Genomic DNA, 24,059 nt, shown 5'->3' with positions numbered 1-24,059 from the left:
TGTGGAATGTAACATTTAAAATAATTTTAATATGAAACATGAATTATTTTGTAACGGAAATTGGAACGACTATTCTTGATCATACTGCATTATTCTTATCACCCGACGTCATTCTTCACCGACTTTTCTGAGTGTTTCGGTCCGTTTGGAAAATAAGGGTGTGTGTGTGCGCTGAGCTGATGCTGATGTTGACTGTTGAGTTGAGTCGCAGAGCTGATTGTGCTTCGTATTCGTAGGGATGATCTAGTGTGTTGCATGGTAATAGTGACGACCAAATGTTGCTTATCGGTTGGCTGGTTGGAGCGTTGTCTTTGCCTACACCCAACGGTTGCTTGTATATGTCTTTGTGCAACGAATGTCACTAACGTGCCTCAGTGTGCTGTAATATTGATAGCTGGATAGGGCGATAGGCTTACCCGCTTACGGTACCAGTTACATGGTATACAGGTACCTGAGGTACGGTGTAGACTGGCGACAGTCGGATTTGATTGATCAATCGTTTGCATTTGCTTAAGCGTAGTTTATCGCTGAGATCAATATAATTATGTTCGTTTTTCATTCACTTTATATATTTTACTTGACATGTGTACGAGCCATAGCGCCTTCCTTCCATTCGACCCAGAGTGAAATGGGTTTGGGTTGGAATCCCGGTAAGTTTCGCGTAATATATTTAATGTGCCGAGACAGTTCCTAGCATCACACCTCTGTGCTGTGAGGAGTATCTTTGATGTGCACGAGACACCTATTTCTTAATCTACCTGTATGGAATCAGTGTCCTGTACCCACACTATGTTTTATTTATTTATTTAATTACTTAAACATGGAGAATCATCGCTGCTCACCTGATATATCAGGCAAAACGTACCGAGATTTCAGTAAGGCGTTAATGGTATGTCACATATAACTTTCAAATCAATTACCTAATTATTCTATGCAAGAAATCATTGTGTCACACGCAAACTATTGCCGAAAACAACCACTTCCTTTAATTAGCATTCAACCGGCATTTTAAGGCTTTGAGCCTTTCATTATTTTAATGCTTCTACCTTGTCCGTTGTCGACAATGCACACATCGGAAGTACCTATATGCCAGTTATGGACAGTAATTTCCTATCACCCCCATTCAAGCTTTAGGTGGTATAAGTCACATTTGCTACTTCTGGCAGTCCATCAAATGGAAAGTGAACAAATCAACAATGATGTAAAAGTGCAGCAATTCCAAATATCTGTGCCCCGAATATCTTTTTTGTCACTCAATCATTTTCGAAATTTGCTCATTGACACTGTTATACCTGTAGTATAGCTACTGTTGTGCAGTTCAAACTTCTGAATCTAGGAAAACAATGTCACAGTTTACAAATTATAATATATGTTAATGTATTTTTCTGGCTCCAAGGATAGTCCTGATAGCTGCTCAGAGGGCTCCTCGTCTATTGCCGCAATATTCTGCAGTCCCAAAAGACGTTGCAGTGCAACATAATTCCAAATAATGTATGATAGCAAAGAGAGCCTATATTATACCGCATCATGATCAGCTAAGAATTTCAGTCAGAGTATTATGGACAATTTTATATTTTTGGTGCAATAGGGAATTCATATAATAATTGTTCATAATGAGCACTGTCTTATAGGATCTTGGACCTGAATACAGACTGTATTTTGTTTTCTGGATCCAATGCCAATCAATTTCATTGAAATAGTAGGCTATGGTGTAGTTGATTGTTACCATACTTGGCTCGTTGTATAATAGACATATACTGGTATATAGTTGTTAATGGTAACTTGGTTCACTTCAATGTCTTTGCCTGTGTCTTTATATAGGAATCATGATATTGTTATAATTTTATTCCTTTCCTTAATTCCGCAGTTTTGAATTGATCGTAAGTTACTAATCATAAAACATGAATGAGACCTACGATGTCATTCTTCTCGGCACGGGACTGACCGAATGTGTGCTGAGTGGAATCTGCACGTCGATGAAGAAACTGAAAGTCTTGCACATGGACCGCAACAATTACTACGGCGGCGAGGCGACTTCTTTGCTGCTGGAAGAGCTCTTCAAGAAGTTTGGATTTGACGCGCCTGACAGTTCTTACGGAAGGTCCCGGGATTGGAATGTGGATTTGGTACCGAAATTTTTAATGGCTGATGGAAAATTGGTTCAGCTGCTTGTGTCTACCGGAGTAACTAGCTACTTGGAATTCAAAAGCGTTGGCGGCAGTTACGTGTACAAGGGTGGCAAAATCCACAAAATCCCGTCGACGGCGAAAGAAGGTTTGACCAGTTCATTGATGGGATTGCTTGAGAAAAGGCGTTTCATCAAGTTCATACATTTCGCTTACGATTACGACGAAAAAGAACCCAAGACATACAACGGCACCACAACAAATATGACAATGAAACAAGTGTTCGAGAAATTCGGATTGGACGAGGGCACCAAGACATTCATCGGTCATGCCATGGCACTTTACAGAGATGACGACTACATGAATCAAAACTGCGTCGAAGCCATCAAGAAGGTTCGTCTGTACCTTTTCTCTATTGCTCGTTACGGCAGCAGTCCTTATCTCTATCCAATGTATGGTCTCGGTGAACTTCCACAAGGTTTCGCAAGACGATGCGCTGTCTTCGGAGGTACGTACATGCTCAACAAGCCTATTGAAAATGTCGAGGTATTGGATGATGGCCTGATTGAGATAACTTCGCAAGGGGAGAAAGTCAGGACCAAAAAATTGATCGCTGATCCCACGTATTTTCCGGATCGGGCCAAGAAGGTCGGGAAAGTGATTCGGGTCGTGTGCCTCTTGAGCCACCCGCTTCCAAACACCAACAACGCCAACTCCTGTCAAATCATCATTCCACAATCCCAAGTGAACAGAAAGCATGACATCTACATCCTGTGCGTTTCAGGCACTCAGAAGGTGTGCCCGGAAGGTAAATTTATCGCTCTCGTGAGCACCACGGTGGAGACCGATGATCCCGAAAAGGAAATACAGCCCGGCATGGCTCTGCTCGGAAATATCGATCAGAAATTTGTCTCTATCGTGGACGAATACGCGCCAGTCGATGATAAGGATAACATTTTCATTTCTCGATCTTATGATTCCACCACACACTTCGAAACTACGTGTGCTGATATTCTGGACGTGTACAAGAGAATGTTTGGCGAAGAAATCGACTTTGACGCTATGAAGACGGACTTCTCTCTACCTGAACAGCAGCAACAGTGAAGAATAAGTCGAAACAAATCCCTGATCACTATTAGCAATGACGAACCGGTCTGAAAGCTTTGTGACAACACTATCCGTACTGTGCTGTTAGTAATTGGTTAGTAAATGACACAGATTTTGACTCCTTCAATTTCACATTGGTTCGATGAAGCTCCTATTGCTGCTGTTCGAAGCTGCTGCTAAGTTCTGTTTTGATTTGCCGTACTGATTATGACGTCATTATAACATATTTGCTGGGTGCGCTCATTTTGTTTCAATGTCTTTAGGCGATAAGTTTCATTATATTGTGGTAGTCGATGGCTCAGTGTTGAATGCTGCCTCGTTGTCAAACTACTTATCTGTGTAAATCTGTCATTAGTGCAAATAACTCGAATGAAGATTATGTCATACACCATGAGTGACAATGTGCTGACGAAGGTATTGCGGGTAAGCTATTGTTGAAACAAGGTTGGTGTTTCTGTAGCTGTGCCATTGTATATGGTTTGATACATATGTCAATGTCAGAGGTATAGGTGATTATAAGAGGATGCCCCTGCAGATTTCTTTTCCAATCCAAGGGGAAAGTTGGCAGTCGAATTGATTTCCTATGCTGGAGGGCATTTTTCGAATTCTAGGGTAGTATTATGCGCCATTGGCTACGCTCCGAGCCTGTGTAGCTAGGAATTGTTAAGTATTGATTATTCGAGAGCCTTGTAATGTAGGAATATTGATTCTACATCAATTACCTCGGAAGTGCGACTGTGGAACGTAAGGCAATCTGGTAAGCCACAATTACTGCTATACGATATACATCCATGTCTATTCCACCTGCAACATCCTGTTCTGATTCAAGGATAACCGTCAGCTATCAGCCCTCCCAAACCTTCGTGTGATGAATTGGACCGCGGCCCACCAAAACGGAGCGGGACAAAACACGAGATTGTTTTCAAGACATTTGCATTTGAACATCCATTGAAATTAGCACCACCAAAACCAAACATGAATGGTTGGTTTGAGTCTCGCCTCTGTCACGTTACCAGCACCACCGATCCTGCTGCAGACTAAGCGGCCAAAGCCAGATGCAGAGTGAGCCGAGCTCGAAGGTCAACATCAGAGACCGATTGACAGATATTTCGAATTGGAGAGTCGGGTATACTCTTTGCCAGGGGTGGGCAATTATTTTGCTCCGCGGGCCAAATGAGAAGCAGAAAATATGTTGGCGGGCCGAGTCAGAAATCTTAGCTGTATTATCCAGCGCATTGATTTTATCTCTAAATTGGAAGCAGTGAATAACACTAAATCAGGGGTTCTCAACCTGGGGGGCGTGAAAGCATCTGAAGGGGGGCGCGAAGAAGCGGTCAACTTATAAAAAATTTCGCGCTCTGTGCGATTTACCTCCAATTCACGCGTGTTTCTCCATATATAGACCGAATTTCATATTTTTGAATTCTATCATCAACAGCCATAACCTTCCATGTCATCAAACAATCTGTTGTGGTTGCTAGCATCCGGTTGGATTTTGTGATATGACGATAAGGGGGGCGCGAAATTTTTCACTATCATAAAGCACTAAATGGTGCTCAGTGGATGTGTTATGATATTGGGGAATGAGAAAGTGACGGTTAATTACCAAAAAAATATTTATTTTCCGTCATATTTCGAACAATGTTAAACATGATACATTTTGAACTCTCTTTAAACCTGTATCCGCGTTCTTCTATCAATAAATATATATATCGACTTTTCAATTAGATAAAATAAAAAGAAAACAGGAAACAAAAGAACATCGAGATAATCAGTTTTGGACTCGTGTTAAGCGTCTCCAACGTAGGCGGTCGTGGACGTCTTCAAGCGACAGCCCGCGTTGCGCTAGATCAGTCTCCATTGTCGAGCGCCATGTTTTCCGATTCCAGCCACCTCTGCGCCATGGCTCCGTGGGAATGTGATTGATGATGGCGGCGGCTGGTTGCTCGTCTTGATGCCGCACTAGATGGCCGATTAGGCGGAAGCGTCGTTCATCTGCCAGTAGACGGCATGGGACCGTTCCTGTGAGTTCTCGCAATGCATTCGTGGATACTGGATATATGCTCCGGATGGTGAATGCCGACTTGCCGAGTGCATAGCGGAGGAGTGCGTCGTAGTTAGCGTTGAGCGTCTTAGCCAGCTTCTCTGTCAGCGTGAGTGCCTCTATTCCGTAGAGAAGAACCTGCTCGACAGTGGCACGGAAGATACGGGTCTTGAGCTTGGTTGAGACACTTGAATGGAAGAGGCTATGTAGTTGTCTTGCCGCGCCCCAGGCCTTTGCTCGCCTCGCCTTGAGCGCTTTTCCAGAGTCAGCGACGTCAATACCGAGGTAGGCCCCTATACAAAACTCGTTACATACTTGAGATCGATTTCTATCAATATGTCAAAATGTATTTGGGATGGCCGAAACAGCACTTCGTCAGCCCCCAAAAAACGTTGGTCTTGGGTCCCCATAGACTTATAAAACAAACTACTGGCGGGCGTGGCCACAGAGACCGGACCCCCGTCGGGATTCACGTTTTAACACTTCTTCCGAGCGAGATTTCTTTTATACACTAATTGGGAACGTTTTATTCTCTAATCGCGCGAAGCGCGGAATTTTTTCATGATTCACGATTCAATCAGTCAATAATATTGGTAATTGCATAGATATTGCTATATACTTTTAACCCCTTCTCAGCCTACGTACTCATGTTGTGTCTTGGTCTAGATCAGTGGTTCCCAACCGGGGGGGAATTCCCCCCTTAGGGGGAATTTTGAAATTTTTATGGGGGAATCTGGCGTTGGTATTGTATCGGAAGATACACTGGGTTCACAATGTTTTTAGATTTTTATGGTATAGAAGTGTCAAGTAGAAATTAGTTCTTTGCAATTGTATGTTTCTTTGGCGGATTTCAAGCTAGGTATATGTTTAAATGCCTTCCGTAGCTATTACACTCCCGGATAAAGTGAGGCTCACGAGACGATTTCGTTGGGTCCGCCTCTCGACCAAACTGCTACTATGCAGGAAAACGTCAAGCCGAATTCAGCAAAAGGCCGCCAGTGAAATTGGTCAACTTTTCTAGCCAACATATGGGCTAACGTGAAAAACATACCGTACGAAATTCATCGATTCAACTCAAGTCCATAGCAAGCGGACTTGGTGATTTATTTTTTGTCAGCGGCTATCCGATCGGTCAAAAACAGGTCAAATTTGACTGTACTTTACCAAAGTGTAGTGCGGTCTGCATTCGCCATAGTTTGGACATATCTGAATATGTTTGGCCATAAATTGCTCAGTCAACACATGGTTGCGCGTTAAAAAGCACATTTTTTTAGTCACTGGCAACTTTTTCATAGGGGGGAATTTTAGCTCAAATATCGGCCAAGGGGGGCACGAGACGAAAAAGGTTGGGAACCACTGGTCTAGATTTTGTGTACTGACTGTTACCTCGGACGCTGATTATAGCGCGAGCGACTGATTGATTGATTGCTCGTTGATTAGTTCGAATGGTGTTGTTTGATGGTCTTGAATATTGGGACAGAGAGCTCGTGTGACCTGTGGAGAGAGAGGTCGTTTTGTTGTTGTTGCTGTTGCGTTACCGGTATGGCATTTTCCGTTTTCATCTTTTAAATATACTTCGCACAAGCTATCGCGGCCCATCGACGATAATGGCCAGTTTCAAGGTGACGGATGTGTCGATGCGGTATGATGGAGCGGGTGATATAGCAACAGCAACAACAATCGAAACCCCGATGTTTCTCGACGGTGACGCATTTGCCGTGTACGACCAGTTACCGGAGACTGGAAAGAGTGACGAACATCGCATCGAAGAGGCTCTGTTGCGTGCCTTCGCCTGTGATCAACTTTCGGCGAATGGGATGTTCAAGACGAGAGTGTTGAATGAAGGGGAATCGGTCGACGTTTTCCTTGCCGACTTGAAACGATTAGCAAGGTTGGCAAGTATCGGTAAAAATGACGACGAACAGCTGTTGAAATTATCGAAATCATATTTCGTCTTGGGGTTGCCGAAACGTGTGTCTGCTCAAATTAAGGCGACGCCAAAGGCGGAGCAGACAAAATTGACTGAGGTGCTATCGATAGCACGTGCCCTCGTTACCGATCATGGGTTGGATGGTGCCGAGATGAGAAGCGGAGAGAGATGGAGAGAAGAGATGAGAGACGATGATGAATGGTGTCTTGGTCTAGATCAGTGGTTCCCAACGTGGGCGATATCGCCCCCCAGGGGGCGATTTGGCGATCTAGGGGGGCGAAAATGACGAAGGGGGCGATAGGGGGGCGAAAATGGACAAAGGGGGCGACGGGGGGCGAAAATAGCGAAGGGGGCGATAGGGGGGCGATGACGCGTCAAAACGGCTGACCTTTTTTTTTTTTTTTTTTTTTTAGTCATCCACCTAGCAATTCGGAGAGAAAAAACGTTATTTTCAGCTCTGAGCGGAGAAAGATGCCCTATTTTTTTTTTTTTTTTCAGTCAACCCGCCGGTGATTACAGTCTGTATGCCCAATTATCGGTGCACAAAATTTGGGGGGCGATGATCGGTGTTGACCTTGAAAAGGGGGCGATGGGTCGAAAAAGGTTGGGAACCACTGGTCTAGATTTTGTGTACTGACTGTTACAGTGTTACCTCGGACGCTGATTATAGCGCGTGCGACTATTGATTGATTGCTCGTTGATTAGTTCGAATGGTGTTGTTTGATGGTCGTGAATATTGGGAGCTCGTGTGACCTGTGGAGAGAGAGGTCGTTTTGTTGTTGCTGTTGCGTTGCCGGTATGGCATTTTCCGTTTTCATCTTTTAAATATACTTCGCACACATGTTTTACCGCTAGAGCTGTGTGAGATGTTGTCTTCGAAATATTCGGGAGGGCCCGTTGATATAATTACTTCGTTACATGTTGTTATTTCGTGACCTACCGTCTGCTGTGTGAAAAAGCGTACTAAATTAAAAGACGCACACAATTCCAAATTGGTATTTCTTCACTGCAAAATATTGCCTATGGACAATTGAAGATCGTGGTTTTCGGTCAACATAAAGGCAGTGCTTTTCGGCCAAGGTTTTCTTGCTGTCGAGCTTTTTTCCCTTTGCTTAGTTAATTTGATCATCAGTTGCAATTGCAGTGCCTTCTCGGGGTTCCGTGTTGGCCTAAACTTCATATGTATCGACAGTATCGGTGTGTCGTGGCGCGGTAATGGCTGACGCCGAAATGCCCAATTCTACAAACCATTGATTTCTAAATCGCGACTAGCGCGAGAAAAATTTGAAAGAAGTTACATAAATTTAAATTTTCAAAAAAATACTCTATAATTTATGTTCATTCACGATATCATGTTGGACCCCATTCGAGCTCGCCCCCGAATTGGGGGTTTTGGGGTGCGGCAGTTACGGTCCTGGGGATACTATAAAGCTTATTGTCTTGGTCACTGGCTTCCGAGCAGAGTGCAGCTTGGCGAAATGGCCTTGTTGTTGAGCCAAGCTTGCAGTTCTTCCTAAATTAGCCGTCCCTTGAGTCTTGACCGAGTTAATGTCTTCGTGTTTGTGTCATAGAACCGACTTAAATTATACTCCTTAACCACGGCGACCTGCTCGACTAACTACTAAAAAGACGGGTTTACCCCTGACTCCAGTAAACAAATATTTATTCCTCCAAACCTTCTTTGAATTTCAACTTTCGGCTTTATTTTTTTAACATTCTGTATGGGTGATGACGACTCATAGAAATCGCGAGCACTGATTGACTTGTTTTACGAATTAGGGATTTAGAAACGCGTCACGTAACAATTTAAAAAACAGACTGTGAAATGCGTAATGTGACAATGTCAACAAAGAAGGTTTGGGGACTTCTTGTGACTTTAATTGTAACGGTATAATTTGCTACAGTGACTTTATTTTGAATCTGGATTATGCATGTGAGGTACGTAATCGCGGAATGTTAATGGACAATTGGACATGCTGCTTGATAGTAAACGAATTTGCGGTCACATTATACAGCCTATGGTTTTAGTCCACGCAGCAACAGTAAAAAATAAGTTTTATATTTTGAATTTCAAGCAACCTTTCGCGGGCCGCACAGGATAGCTTCGCGGGCCGTATTTGGTCCGCGGGCCGCACTTTGCCCAGGCCTGCTCTTTGTAATATGGTTACAGCAGGATAGTGCAGTCTGAGATAGTATTTTTAGCTCGCTTATCGTATACTTTACCCCAGTGGTTCTCAACCTGTGGTACGCGTGCCACTAGTGGTACGCGAAGCTCTTCCATGCAGGTGGCACGCGAGTACCCATGTAATGAGTTCGAATTAGTGCTATTATGACGTCACGAATTTTCAATTGTGACGTAACAGTTGATTGGCATGTATGGCTCTTTGGGAGTTGAGATGGAAAAAATAGGGCCAATATGGCTCTTCGGACAACAAAGGTTCCCAACCACTGGACTAGAGAGACTATGTTCAGCGGCGTGCAGTTTTATTTCTGAATTGAAAGCACCGAATTACATTGTTAACACATGTTGCTAAGTGGATCCGTAAATAGTCGGCTGCGTCCCTAGCATTGCGTGGCTTGGTAAAATAGCCTTGCTGACTTGTTACGGCATATAATTAGCTATATTTGCTTTATTTTGAAGCTGGATTACTCACGCGACGTACGTTGTTTACGTAATAACAGCACATAAATTAACTAGACTTCAAAGTAAACGCATTTACGTATTTTCGGTTCAGTTTATACGGCCTTTGGATTTAATCCACGCAATAACATTGGCGAATAGATTTTATAATCTAAATTCCAAGGAAACTTTCGTGTGGGTCGGTCAGAATTGCACATTGCACATGGTCTGTTGTAGTGTATGAGCTGCAATAAATTTCTACTGATGAGCATTTGACGTGTTTGAAGACATGTCCGCGAAAAACGTTCATTTTGAAACCGGCCCGCGGAGCAAAAAGTTTTCAGACCCCTGCTATACTTTGGGCCTACTGGTGCACAATATGAACCTTTCAGAGTCCAGTACAGAAATGCGAGGCTTCCTCGCGGAGAGTGTCATCGTATTGTTCACTCGAAAAGCAACAGTGTTATTCCAACTGCCTAATTGCAAATATATATGGGAGATAAAATCGACATTTCAAAAGAATGGGGTTTCGATTTAAACCATAGCCCCCTCTGTGCACGCCACTGTAGATGTACACGACGCACCACCACATCAGTATCAATCGAACTATTGATCTCGCCTAATTCCCTTCAGCAAATGATGACCAAGACGAGCGACGGGCTTGATGTAATCACGAATCATATGCGTCAGATGAGTGTCTTGACCACCGACTTTGGACCCCGGCTAAGTATATATTTCATGTTGTCTCAACAGAAAATTAATAGGTTGGACTAATCACATTCAGCATTTCAGAGTAAAATATCTCTGAACCGTGGATGTCTGAAATGTAACAGTATGAGTACGTTTCTTAAATCAGAAGAGAAAACAATGCAGAACTAGCAAAGGTCATTTTGACCGATATAGATATAGTAAAATCCGTGTTGGCGATTACGCATGTTTTTTGTTCTTCTTTATTTGAGTTCGTATTTTAGCAATTATGAATCAAGTCTGCTTCGATTGGTGGTTTCCACTGTGATATATAGCGTCGGCGAACCCCAATTGTTGGTTATTTTGTTGTATAGTTAATTGTCAAACCTGCGTTCTTCCTCACGCTCCTATGTTTATTCCTATACGTTGTTACGTTAATTTCGTTCTGCCTTGATGTTACGTGCGTTGCCGCTATCTTCATGTGGATCGCATCTCTGATTAAAACTTGCACGTTATATTAAACTCGCTGGAAAAGTGTTTGAATTACAAGTACAACCATATCGATCAGTATCGATAACCCATTAGACAGGCGCAGAAACAATCCGAATACACGATCACGAGAGAAATAGTAAACCACTATAGATCCCAACATGGGGTCCATGAACCACTTGAGGGTCTGTAGTTAGATCGCATACATTTCTCGCCGTCTTTTCTGTTCGAATGATTTGTTTGCTAAGTAACCCCGACCTTGAACAGAACATGATCATCGATTTCATCGATGAAATCGGTACTTGAAATGAATAACGTGACAATTAATGTTTATCAACAGGATGACAATTGCAATCTTTCAAAATACAATACTGTCAGACGTAATATCCGTAACTACGCATAATCTTACAGGAGGAGTCTTCAGGTTCTTATTTCCTCCTCGACGAAGATGACACATAATTAAGTAGATTGATCAACAAGGAACGTAGGGTTAGAGTAATATCCCGTGTTTGACGGGTTTTTGGAGTCTTGATGACTGGACGGGAACATACGAGATGATTTTTTGGTGATCGATTGTTGAATCTGCGCAGTCGTTCGGTTATAGGTGTCCGGGACACCTGCAGCAACAAATGTCACTATCCCCAACGATAATATTGCGAATGGGAGATAGGCATACGCGTTCCATGCAGCTACTGAGTACGGCATGACAATCGCGATGACTGCTGCGTTAATCCAGAATATGTTGCCGGTGTAAGTAGCTATCGTGGGTCGACTAGCAGCGGTTGTTAATTCTGCTAGTAGACCGTGCATGGTCACCTGTGGACCAAGTCGATTGCCAAATATAATAGTGCAGAGCGCCACCAAGGAAAAATACCTAAGCCATGGAGCGAAGGGTTGGAAAATGTTTGAAACAATGAATATGACAATACTGGCTGTTGATATTGATGCTCCAATCAGAAAAACTAACTTGGTTCCAAATTTCTTTTCGATGGGGACATACACTGTGTAAGCTAGAACGGCTTGCAGATACAGTCCGATTGTGACGATAGAGGCAACATCCTCGGCAACTCCAGCCTGTCTTAGTAGGTAGCCTGAATATAGCAGAATTCCCTGAAAAGAAAATTGTCAGTGAGTATTTGCTGGATCTTAGCAATATTTGCAAGCAAAATTAGGACAACGATGGGGATATAACTAGATTCGTGAGTTTTCATACGGTGATTTAGTCGAGGAACAGATGATGGACCGCAGATATTGCAATATATAAGAAGACACGAATATATAAGAAGACATGCTATCGTATCATTTCAGGTCGCCGTTACAGATTAAGCTGGCAGAACATATCTAAGCCAATTCCACATGCGGTTAAAGTGAACAAGTGGTCACTAATACTACATCATTGACGTATTTGTGCTCAAGTTCAAGTAGACACGCCGAATTCGCCTGTATACATGCAGGCAGGGTATACCATACCCAGTGCTGTATGATTAGGGTTAGCATATATTTTGGAATTGGGAAAGGAGGACACTTTTACCAAATCATAAAAGTTAGTTGACCGAAATCGAAATCAGCCGATTTTGCAATATTTACTAAAAATTTTGTTGAGTTGACTAAAAAAATTGTCATCACGTTTGCTCGACTCCCGATTTACCCGCGTTTTACTTTAAATTTGTGCTGTAGACTAAAAAGGAGAGAAAAAAGGTGATCACTTTCATTTGACTCTCGAATGACCCGGTCTAACCTACCTATTTCACGTCATTTATGCCGATATTCAGTTGACTCTGTCTATTATCCTAGCTGGAAAAACTGGAAAGGAGGACGAATTGCCAAAAAGAAGGACATTTAGGTTTTCTCGGAGGACATTTTCAATTTTCCTAAAAAGAGGTACAAGTCCTACTAGACTAGATGGACTATATGTTTGATGCCTCTTTGGCCTGCTCATTTTTTTGTAGTTGTGTGCCGTACGCCTGATTCCTCTTTGAGCGTGCTACTGCTCATGCCAGTTCAAACACGTTATTCTTGTTTAATGTATTTGTAGACCGAACTGGGAGTTGATTGATTGATTTCATCATTGATCTCATCGGAAATAAATTATGAACTGAGCCTATCGACTTGTAGACAGAGATAGGGCCCCATGTCCTGCCGCTTCAGAAACATCAACACGTCGCTTTGCCTTGTGCTATTTTAATGTTCAAATGTCTAAGATTTGATTACATTCGGTCACAGTCGAAAATGAATATGTTGGAAAACACCCCCAAGTATTGGCAAACTAATTTTTGTCAGTGTCGCTCAGGTGTGTGCCGCTACCGAGCTTTCATGACACGTATCTGCTTTTTGCTAATGTACGGAGTGTTACAAAAGAGTGAAATGACTTAAATGTAAGTATTGTGAAGATGCAAATTAAAGTCAACTACGTGCTTAGATTATTAGTCCAATCATAGAGCGTATATGCGACCTGAATTCCTGCGCATCCCTGTGCGCTCATAATGACTGCGGCTGATAGAAACTGGAGACGCAGTTGTGGATTCCTCACAATGACTGCAATTGGAATTGGCTTCATATCGGGATCAAGGTCAATCTCACGTTGAAGGATTCTGAGTTCGTGCTCCAAGTCACTTTCGGCGGTCCGAAATCTTTTTAGAACAGCTTTGGCTTCCTCGTATCGGCCTTGTCTTAGCAGTAGAACAGGGGTTTCGGGGAGCCATGCGTAGACACAACAGTACACAATAGAAGACAAGGCAGGTGTCGTCACCAGCCAAAACCATAACTCTTGTGTGCCAAGAACCTGAAATAAATAATTTTTGTTTCGGAACCTCAATTGATGTCGACGAATTTACCTGTTTAAGCCCCAGGGTTGCTCCTAATGCCAGCGATAGTGACACGGATATGCCGTAAGGACTTTGGAAGAAACCAAGTTTTTGACGACAACTGCTCTCAGCTGTTACAACGGAAGGAACAGCGAACCCAAGCCCTCTTGCAATTCCAGCCAAAAATCTCCCCACTATAAGCGTTTCGTATGATCTCGCGAACTTGGCAGTGGGACCCATTAAAATGGCAGAAATCATATTGATCATGTGAATAAGAAGAATACTTTTTTTTCGACTCCTGGAAAAATATCATTAAAAAAATTGCTATAAGAACGAATAGATGGAACTTATACAATTTTACCTGATTTTGAGAAATGAATTCACCATAAACGACCCAACTAATGAGCCCCACATTAACATGGACTGTGACAGGGTCAACACGAATGTAATATCTTCGTCTCCCATCGCTGTGTCATATCGATGCTGAAAAAACATGCACAGACAATAGACATATTAGTATCATATTTGTGTTGATCTAAAGTGCGTTCACAGAGTCGCACTCTAGTACATTAGACCAGCGGTTCTCAACCGGGGGTCCGCGGACCCCTAGGGGTCCGCGAAGCAATTTCAGGGGGTCCGCGAGACCTCTAAATTTTTAAAATGGTTGATAACCTAATTTTTTTTTTTTTAATTTGAGAAAGCATAAGGCGGTTTCGCACCACAACTGCTAAAACCTCATGACTCATATCATCATAATTGTCGTCTGACATGAACTATCGTAGTGTCAAAATTCATTTTGATTGCCAATTTTCCAATAACCTGCTAATAGAAACATATTGCTGTTTAGAGACGCTTTGTTGGGGTTTATGGAAAAAATAAAAATATGGAGATAGTAACGTCAATCAGGGTGACTTCGTAATGTCTGCGAAACCTTCTCGATTTGAAGTTGTCAGTCTCATCAAATTAGTGAACAGTGGCTTGATATAAAAATTTCCAAAGCATTTCCCTAATTTGTCCCATTGCCGGAATTGAAACCTCGCCACCAAACCCATTATATCCTGTAATATACAGAACCACTATTTGAACAGCTTCTTGGAGGTACAGAACTTCAATATACTATTGAATAGTATATTCATATTGAAATGAACCCGAATATTTTCGGCTGACATTCGTCATAAATTGGACAATGATATACCAGCTATTAAAGCTTGGCTATCAGATTTGGTGCATTCTTATTGCGGATGCCCTATCGACAAGGCTGGTTTTTTGATGAACAAGGAGTGTTTCGTTGCTATCAAAGAATCATGATCCAAGCCTGTCATTCATATCACCAGTTATATTGGTATGCAGCCTTGTCTTGTTAATGCTTAATTGTTCATGGTCGAAAATGTTTCCTCGTAAATATATATATGTAAACCCAAACAGAACAAGTCGTTTCATGACAGTCTTTCTCAGGTTGGAAAACTTGGATCCATTCTTTGGCGCATAACATTTGTCCATACTTTTAGATTAGGATTTCACTTTGACGGTAGAAACTCTCTGCGGGTCGATCAAAATGCCGTTGCGGGCCGAATCCGACCCGCGGCCCGTATGTTGCCCGTCCCTGCGCTAGATGCTGGGCGTGATATGTTCATAAAATATATGTTTCCTCAATTTGGTGCCATAAATGTTGCAACCACACCAAAAGTATCTTCGGAAGCGTTATGCGTTAATATTGCATTAGCCTCCATCTATCTTTGCGGAAATGGTTTCCGGCACTCCTCGTTCATATCAAAACGAAGACGCGGATTTTTAAGATACGACCACGTACTTCAAGAAATACAGCAGCAAAATTAATAAAATAATAAAAGGCTACAAATTTCTACATAAATAGCATCATGTTATTTTCAAGAATAATTACTATTTTGCTGTTTATCACAAGCCTACAGTTCATATTTGCACAAAACAGATGAAGGTTGCACCATAATAGAGCTAAAATTGAACTAAAACTTGAGGGGGTCCGCGAGAGTCCGTGACGGTCAAAAGGGGTCCGCGAAGCCAAAAAGGTTGAGAACCACTGCATTAGACTATAGCCTCAACATATCTATAATAAAATAAGTCGTAAGTTCATCTTACCACATAGCTGTCGTTGATGAACATTCTGATAGTCGGTGAGGAAGTATTCAGCGTCGAAATGTTTATGGCGAAAAATGCTATTGATATTTCGATCACAAGGATGAAGAAAACGCAAAATCGAGAATTTTCTGACCGATTATCATCTGCCATTGTTGTAAATGCTCACTGCACGTTGCTAATTTTCATAGACTGCTATAAAAAAGGCTACACTTTCTGCATTCTGTTCCGCGTTGCATGCTTCGTAGAGCAACAAAAACGCATTGAGGCGATCGTTCGACGAATTGTTTTCAGCTCCATCACGCAGTTCGAATAGGAGAATTCAATCCGTCGCCTGCAAACGATGGGGATGTAAAACTTGACCCGGGGTCTGCGATAAGTTATCCTAGGTCCGGCTTGACCGTTGTATCGAAAGGCTTTCTGCATTTAAATTTACCAGTCATTCTCTTGACTCTTAATATTTAATAAGTTGAGTTGCCTTTCATGCTGTCTATACTATCGTTACATGTCGGTTATTATTATGAATCATAATATATCTTAAATTAATTTAATATAATTTATGATATGTCCAAGGTGCCATTAAAATATAATCTCATTTTGTCGAGTTGTTGCATTATTTTACATGCGCTGATTGAAAATTAGATTTCACTGATTCTCCATTCAGCCGTTATAGTTTTGCCTCATGGAATGTGACGTTATAGCAGGCCTGGGCCAAGTGCGGCCCGCGGGCCAAATGCGGCCCGCCGAGCGATTCTGTGCGGCCCGCGAAAGGCTTCTTGAAATTTAAAATATGAAACCTAATTTTTAGTGTTGCTGCGTGGACTAAAACCATACGATGTGTAAACTGGACCGGAAATTCGTTTACTACTACATTAACATACCGTGATTACGCAGCCTATACGTACGTCACATGCCTAATCCAAATTAAAACTAAAGTCAATGTAGCAAGTTATGCCGTTAAATCAACGTTGGTGACGTCATATTTTGTGTTACGATTGTTGATATACGCTGTTCTTTTGAATTCTCTACTAGTTGCTGACGATTACCCCTGACGAGTGTCAGCCGAAAATATTCGGGTTCATTTCAATATGAATATACTATTCAATTGATCAAATTAACTAAGTAAAGGGAACAAAGCTCGACAGCGAGAAAACCTTGGCCGACAAGGACTACCCTTATGTTGACCGAAAACCCCAAAGTCCAATTGTCCATAGGCAATATTTGCCAGTGAAGAAATACCAATCGGGAATCCGGGTCGTCTTTTTAGTTTGGTACGCTTCGGCGATTTCTATATCTTTTCACATAGCAGACAGGAGGTCACGAAATAACAACATGTAGCGAAGTAATTAGAAAAACGGGCCCTCCCAGATATTTCCAAGACAGTACCACACTCAGCTCTAGCGGTAAAACTGAGTAGGCCATTACGTGGGCTGAGAGAGGTTAAAAAACATGGCAATGTATTTGCAATTATCCATATTATCGACCGATGAATCATGAATCATGAAAAAATTCCGCGCTTCGCGCGATTAGGCCGTATACAAGGCATCTCGTGCATTGTGCATCTCAATGGGGGCTGGTATTGATAGAAAAACGCGGATAGGGGTTTAAAGAGAGTTCAAAATGTATCATGTTTAACATTGTTTCAAAATATGACGACAAATACATATTTATTTGGGTAATTAACCACCACTTTGTCATTCCTCAATATCAACACATCCACTGAGCACCAATTCGTGTAATACGCTGCTTCCAATTTAGAAATAAAATCAATACGGTGGATATTCTAAAATTTCTTACTCGGCCCGCCAACATATTTCTGCTCCTCATTTGGCCCGCGGAGAAAAATAATTGCCCACCCCTGCGTTATAGGATCGAGCATATTATACAATGCATGCATGCATCGCATACTATACATTATATAAAGCAAACATATAGGCTATCCATAGGTATCATGACAATGCTGGCATATTATCTGTATATTGCTGTCCCATTGGAGTCTCACTCACTATTCTCTAACTCCTCTCTTTCAATCACGTGTCAGTTAGTAGGCTAGTAATAATTGTCAGTCCACTGTTTATCTGTCAAAAGGAATAAACTAATGAAGTTCTAACATATTTTTTTTCAGTAGATGCTCATAGGGAGTTTTTATAGGCCCACTTCTGCTTCTAACACTCAACATTTAGAGAAGTCAAATAACTCTATTCATGTTTTAAAACTGTTGCCAATAAAAAAGCAGTTTAAAATGTATTGGCGAAATCGAAATAACTTGATAGTGATCGCTGGGTCTGCGTCGACTGCACTTTTAAATTTGCAGCAAAATTTTGTCGGTCAGTGCTGGTATTGAAAATTTACATGCAAAGGCTATTTCATTTCTGAAAGATGTCACTGGCTCATTGCGAAATATAGCCGAAACAGAAGTGATCGTAGCGTGAAAGCATCCGAAGGGGATGCGCAGCCACCTGATAGAAAAATGATGTTTCTTGAACTAGGAATGAGTTTAATTTGTGCTGAAACTCCCATCATTTAACAACGGCAATATTGCGATTAATTGTATTGCGATTTAAATGTCATAATTGCGTCGTTCCATACCTACACCGATGCTCGATTTTATCTGATACCGCACCTTGCAAAGATCAGTATATGTCTCTGAATTAAGGGTAACTGGCGAATGCGTGTAGCGTTTTTGATTTAGTTTATGGTTTGAGCTCAGTTCAAGTAGGGTAATAGAAGGGATTAGACACTAAAATCGCTAAAATATCTAAATGCTACGTGATACCATTGCCCGCATGATTATTTTTGACAAAATATCAAGCATTAGTTAACTGGCGGGTAATTGGCGAACGCGTGTAGCGTTTTTGATTTAGTTTATGGTTTGAGCTTAGTTCAAGTAGGGTAATAGAAGGGATTAGACACTAAAATCGCTAAAATATTAAAATGCTACGTGATTCCAAGCATTAGTTTGGTTTGTTTAATTAAAACAATCGGATTATTGTCCAGGAAGCATCTAGGCTTACCCTGATTAGTGCCTCGCTATTTTACCATAGTCAATATCTTCCATATTTAATAAATTTCGTAGCATCTTCTTATTCTCTATAAACTCTTTCCCGATAGCGCACTCTCTGGTTGCAGTGACATGACGCAAAGAATACACCCAGTCAACAAAAGTGTGTTTATTCAATGCCGAACCAGGCGAAGACAGTGCAGGAGAGAAGTGAACGCAACCGTTTGGACACTACAGGGAGGCCGCACCTTTGATGTACAAAAACTAATCGCTCTCGAATTCAAAAGATGGATTGTTCACAATGTTCAGTTCACCTTTCCATCGGTCGGCCGGGCAGATTCGTGTCAGCGTTATCAACCAATCAAATTGCGCATGATTATCACGCGGCTTCACCGTGACATCTCTTTTGCTTAGCTTTGCCAGGTTCGCGAGTACTTGAGCGTGGAGTGATTGTGACGTCATAAGTCATCGGATGTTGGTTACCGTTGCACTATAGTTGCACACTTGAAGTTTGAAATATCGTCCGTACCGGCGAATTGTATTTCCGAGATTATAGCGATGGAAGGGAACATGAATGAAGTTCTTCGATGAGATAAGTTGAGCAAGAGGTAGTTCGGGTTGTTATTGGATTTTTTTTTACATGCTTGCTGAGATGTGTATTGATAGTCAAATGGTGTTTCGAATAGCAGATCAGTAATATTACACTGTAATTGCTTGTTTGCGTTAGGCTTGTAAAATAGGACTTGATATAAATGCTGACTTTGACTTTTCTGTGGCCTGAAATGTCAGGTTGGTGGCAGTGAACAGCGTGATACTTGTCAAGTGCTCTGAACGTAACACGTACTAACACGTTGATATTTTAATGCTAAACCGCGTTCACTCGTTACCCCTCGCCGAATCTTGACGTGTTATAGTTATGGCTTTGACATCATTTGTTAGTGCATTCATTAATGTAGGCTTATGTATATTAACGAAACATGAGATATGCTCAAACCATCTATTGTGTCTGTCTGCAATATCTGTGACTGAATTTACAATCGTTGATGTTAGGGTTAGCTACAACGGTTGGCATTTCAACTGTTAAGCTAAATATTATGTCTTGTAATAATTTCTGATTAACATTTGTGATACTCATTTCAGGTAACCTACGAGTTATTTTGTTGCTATAGTTAGCCTTTATTTTACAACTGGAGACTGAAACCATGAAGTGATTGCGATATGCCGAAATATCCGTGGGTAGAAGTCTGAATGTTAATTGAAAAGAATGCAGCGTTGGCGAAGGCAACACTTTATGAAATATCGTGCTCTAAGCATTGGTTCAGCCTGCAGCGACAATGTTCATGATCAACCGACTATCACTACTAATGCAATCTGGCTGACAGTACATCGCGCGGATATGAGGCCAGTGGAATTACCCAGATATCAGAGACCAGGCCAAGCCTATACTTGGGATATATCATTCACAATTGGGCCCTGAATGAAGTTAGCGTGCCACGCAGTGAACTGGGTGCTGATGGTAGCTTCGCGTTGCCTTGATCCTATTCTTCCCGCCCAGGCACAGACATGTTTGATAAACCAGATCTTGTCTGTATTTCAATTCAAGAGCAGGAATAGTTGTATCAAACTTCTCCCGGAAAGAAGATCTCTCTGTATCTCGAATGAAATCACTATGTCGTTTTATGCATTACATATGACTGTCTGTTTGTATTTGACCGGTATTTTGAATGTATGCTCGTGCTGGACTTTATTATAGCTAACACGACAATGAAAACATATTGTCGAATTGTGATGTCTTGCAACATAAAATTGATATATCTGCCAGAAAGCAACAATGATTCGGGTAGCGGTAGGGTTACTATCGGTTGTAAGCTGCAGTAGCGAGAGGGTTAATGAACGGCAACAAAAGGGTTAATGAGTCTGCGGCAGAAGTGCGAAAATTGTTTCTTTTGAAGCATCCTTTTGACATCGAATGCGCATAATACGCCGGACGATCACTTCCCATTTTGTTGACTGGGCACTGGTCGACATTTTTCAACTTTTTTGAAACTTTTTTAGAACGATTAATTGAGTTTACCAAATTTGACGATGCTGATTCCGAATTTGCCGTCAGAATTCACTCATCCCGTCACAATTGTTCGCAAAAATCGAATAAAAAATTTACTAAAAAACGGCTGTATTAAGGGCGCTTATGCACGTTTAGGTCCGTATATGATACGAAACACACCCTACAAATCTCTCAACTTACTTTATTGGATTTGAGGTTTATTATCTTAAACTGAACCCTCCAAATAATCAGGATCCTTAATCCTTAGTATTTCCAAGAAATTTAGATGCAACTTCAATGAAAGAGATTCATGTATTTTTCTCCAAATCCGTCTTCCTAATAAGAAATATAGGGTTTTGGTGAGTGTTTTGATTTGAGGTCAAACAAATACACCCTTTGAGGAAACCTTTCGTGAATGTATTTAGAACGTGCACTCTCTTTGATCAGAGCCTTAGAAACTTTTTCATGGGATCGAGTCCAATACTTGATGGTGAAAATACAACATTAGATCTGTCGATAAGAGCAGGGTCTGAAACATTTTAAAACCTGGTGTAAGCCGTGTAATATACTCGCTCATCGGCCACTTAAGTTTATGTCAATGATTTCTATTGTCACATTCACACATAAAACAATGATACTTTGTAGTCCTAGACAGCTGTTGAACCAGTAGAATATTTATGAGTTCGAAATCAACGGAAACTTTACATGTTTGAGTACTATATTCCAAATTTTACACCAAAAGTTATATATTCTCGTAAGACCCCTTGATGTCAGTTGTACCAGCTACAGGGATAGAAGAATATGGATTTGTATTGTGCGACTAAACAGCTTTTAGGCTTGATGCATAAATAAGGAGGCGCAATTCACAGTTCCCAATGTCTCTATGAGACCTTGAACTTCGACACAATAGACCAAAGAGGGTTCGGAGGCAAAGAAGCGTGTGTTTGTGTATTCACTATCACGATGCATATACCAAGCAAAAGTGGTATCAGTGCCAAGTATATGTTTGGCTTTAAATCTGGAACCTACAATAAGAGCAGATTCATTTGGCAAATTCAAATTTACGACAATGTTATTTAGTTCAGCTTGATTCAACTTTTTATAGCTGCTGACAGACATGGGGTAATCGCGATTAGTAATCGTAATCGGTACGACGATTACAGCATTTTGAAGTAATCGTAATCGCAATCGATTACATTCGAAAAAAATCCGAAGTAATCGTAATCGACTACTTCCCATATCTAATCGATTTTTTTGTGAAAGAACGATTACTTTTTGTTTGTACAAGGACTATGACATAAACTGAATATTCGTGAACAAGAATGAGATATATACCACGTTAGCGATAGCACAAACGTCTGTTTTCAAACGCCACTACTCATTATTACGTCAGAAGTATTAGCTCCGCTCGTCATTGCGTAAGAAGTATCCACACATAGTAAACAGACATGGGATGGATATTGTAGGGTGATTGTAAGAACACCCCCGTGGTGTATATCAGGTTATCAGTACACTACAGAAGCCCCTACCTCGCAGCAGGATATTGATCACCACTCTGCCTATAGTTTCAAATAGTAACTTATGTATTGATGTTTGGTTGTGCTTAGTTAAACGCAGTTTACCGTTGCTGCTTGGCGAGCAGGAGGCCTACGTACGCACGTGCACTTGACGAAGATTCGGAATTTTGTACTCGTCGAATAAAACATTGCAGTTTCCACAACGAAGCATTACAAATAAACAGCTGCTGATATATATCATAACCGAGTCGTGCTTAGCCGTTTCTCGTAACAGCAGCTCGCAGTATATGTATTAAGTTGAAGGCAGAATTTTTACGTTCACCATATCTTATTCTCATAGAACTACTTGAAACGGGCGTCAATCGTTATTTCACAGTTCGTTACTCAGCATTTGGACCTGCCGCCATAACCATCCGCTTATATAACCTGCCAGCTGACATGTTAGCGTGGGTTGTAGCTAGAATCAGAACCAAACCAGCAATTCGTCCCCCAGTCCAACCGTTGGTCAATTTTCAAAACTGAATTTCGTCAATAATATTGGTAATTGCATTATATTACTATTCATATATAATAGGGTTGCCATACGTCCGGAATTTCCCGGACATGTCCGGAATTTCACTGTTCAAACTAGCGTCCGGGAGGAATTTCTAAAATATGCCAAATGTCCGGAATTTTGAAGACTGGACGTAGGCTCATAATTTTTTCGTAAATCAGCATAAAAAAATCTTTTTTTGGGAATATTTATGCTGATGCATGATATTTTTCTTCGCGCTGCGCGCGATTTGCTATCACATTTATTGGTTTTAATATGGAGACTACCACCCTCGCAAAAACTGCAATAAAATATAAATAAAAACAACCTTGATTTACTGGAATAAGCCTAATTGTAATCGCAATTATAGGAGAACGGTGTATTCCTAGAGATCGTTAAGGCCGTATAAATGCTTTATTCAAAGACAGTGGTTCCAAACGGGGGGTTGTTTAATTTTATTCTGGGGTTTGCGAATATGTTGAACGTAATCAGCTTCCCAAATAGCCCGTGAGTAAGTCTGGGCAAAGTTGCTGACTTCTTTTAGTAATCAGCTCGTCAAATTTTGATCTGGGCCTCGGAACATTTTCAAATTGGAGATGGAGTCGCGACCATAAAAGGTTGGAAACTACTGGATGTGGGGTGTTTTTAAATCTCCGTGGCGCGCACCGGCATAAGGTAGATAAACAATCTTATCGGTAGGACATGAACATGACGTAACGATGTGCAAGAACGCTCCAAGTATTTTCGAACTCATCATTCTCCACCAGCTCTACCGCTAACTCTCATCATGTGGGCGGAGAGTAGTATTTAAATAGTAACATATGGAACAACCAATATTATCGACAGACTTCATTCGAATAATTTAACGACCAGATGCATATAGAAACCAGATTCATATAGCAAGCACCCCCCGCCCAGGAGCTGCATCGATTACCCTATAGTGTGGGCTTAAAATCATTGTTTATTTGGCGGGAAGGGGTTGAAAACATGTGCTTTCGGTTCCGGCTACACAACACACAGCCACATACTCCTGAACCAGATCGCGA

General features: G+C 41.4%; 2 protein-coding genes and 1 long non-coding RNA gene across 3 annotated transcripts in view; 1 reads left to right on the top strand and 2 right to left on the bottom strand.

Moving 5' to 3' along the window:
* Positions 1–24,059, bottom strand: part of LOC145446194 (uncharacterized) — a 239,069-nt gene that overhangs the window by 46,826 nt on the left and 168,184 nt on the right. The gene's annotated exons all lie outside the window — the stretch shown is intronic.
* LOC145446786 (rab GDP dissociation inhibitor alpha-like) lies at positions 1,845–3,624 on the top strand. The gene has a single exon (XM_080325153.1). It carries the CDS (start codon positions 1,902–1,904, stop codon positions 3,228–3,230), a length of 1,329 nt encoding a protein of 442 aa, XP_080181279.1. The 5' UTR covers positions 1,845–1,901; the 3' UTR covers positions 3,231–3,624.
* On the bottom strand, positions 11,316–16,236 carry LOC145446845 (solute carrier family 2, facilitated glucose transporter member 5-like). The gene is made up of 5 exons (XM_080325218.1): positions 15,923–16,236; positions 14,169–14,290; positions 13,838–14,105; positions 13,456–13,785; positions 11,316–12,113 (listed from the first exon to the last, which is right to left on the bottom strand). Exons 1-5 carry the CDS (start codon positions 16,070–16,072, stop codon positions 11,463–11,465), a joined length of 1,521 nt encoding a protein of 506 aa, XP_080181344.1. The 5' UTR covers positions 16,073–16,236; the 3' UTR covers positions 11,316–11,462.

Source organism: Botryllus schlosseri, chromosome 9 (genome assembly GCF_051294905.1).
Source record: "Botryllus schlosseri isolate E-star chromosome 9, Bs_hap1, whole genome shotgun sequence".
Lineage (NCBI taxonomy): Eukaryota > Metazoa > Chordata > Ascidiacea > Stolidobranchia > Styelidae > Botryllus > Botryllus schlosseri.
The sequence above is the reverse complement of the archived record's forward strand: the minus strand, read 5'-3'. Positions and strand labels throughout refer to the sequence as shown.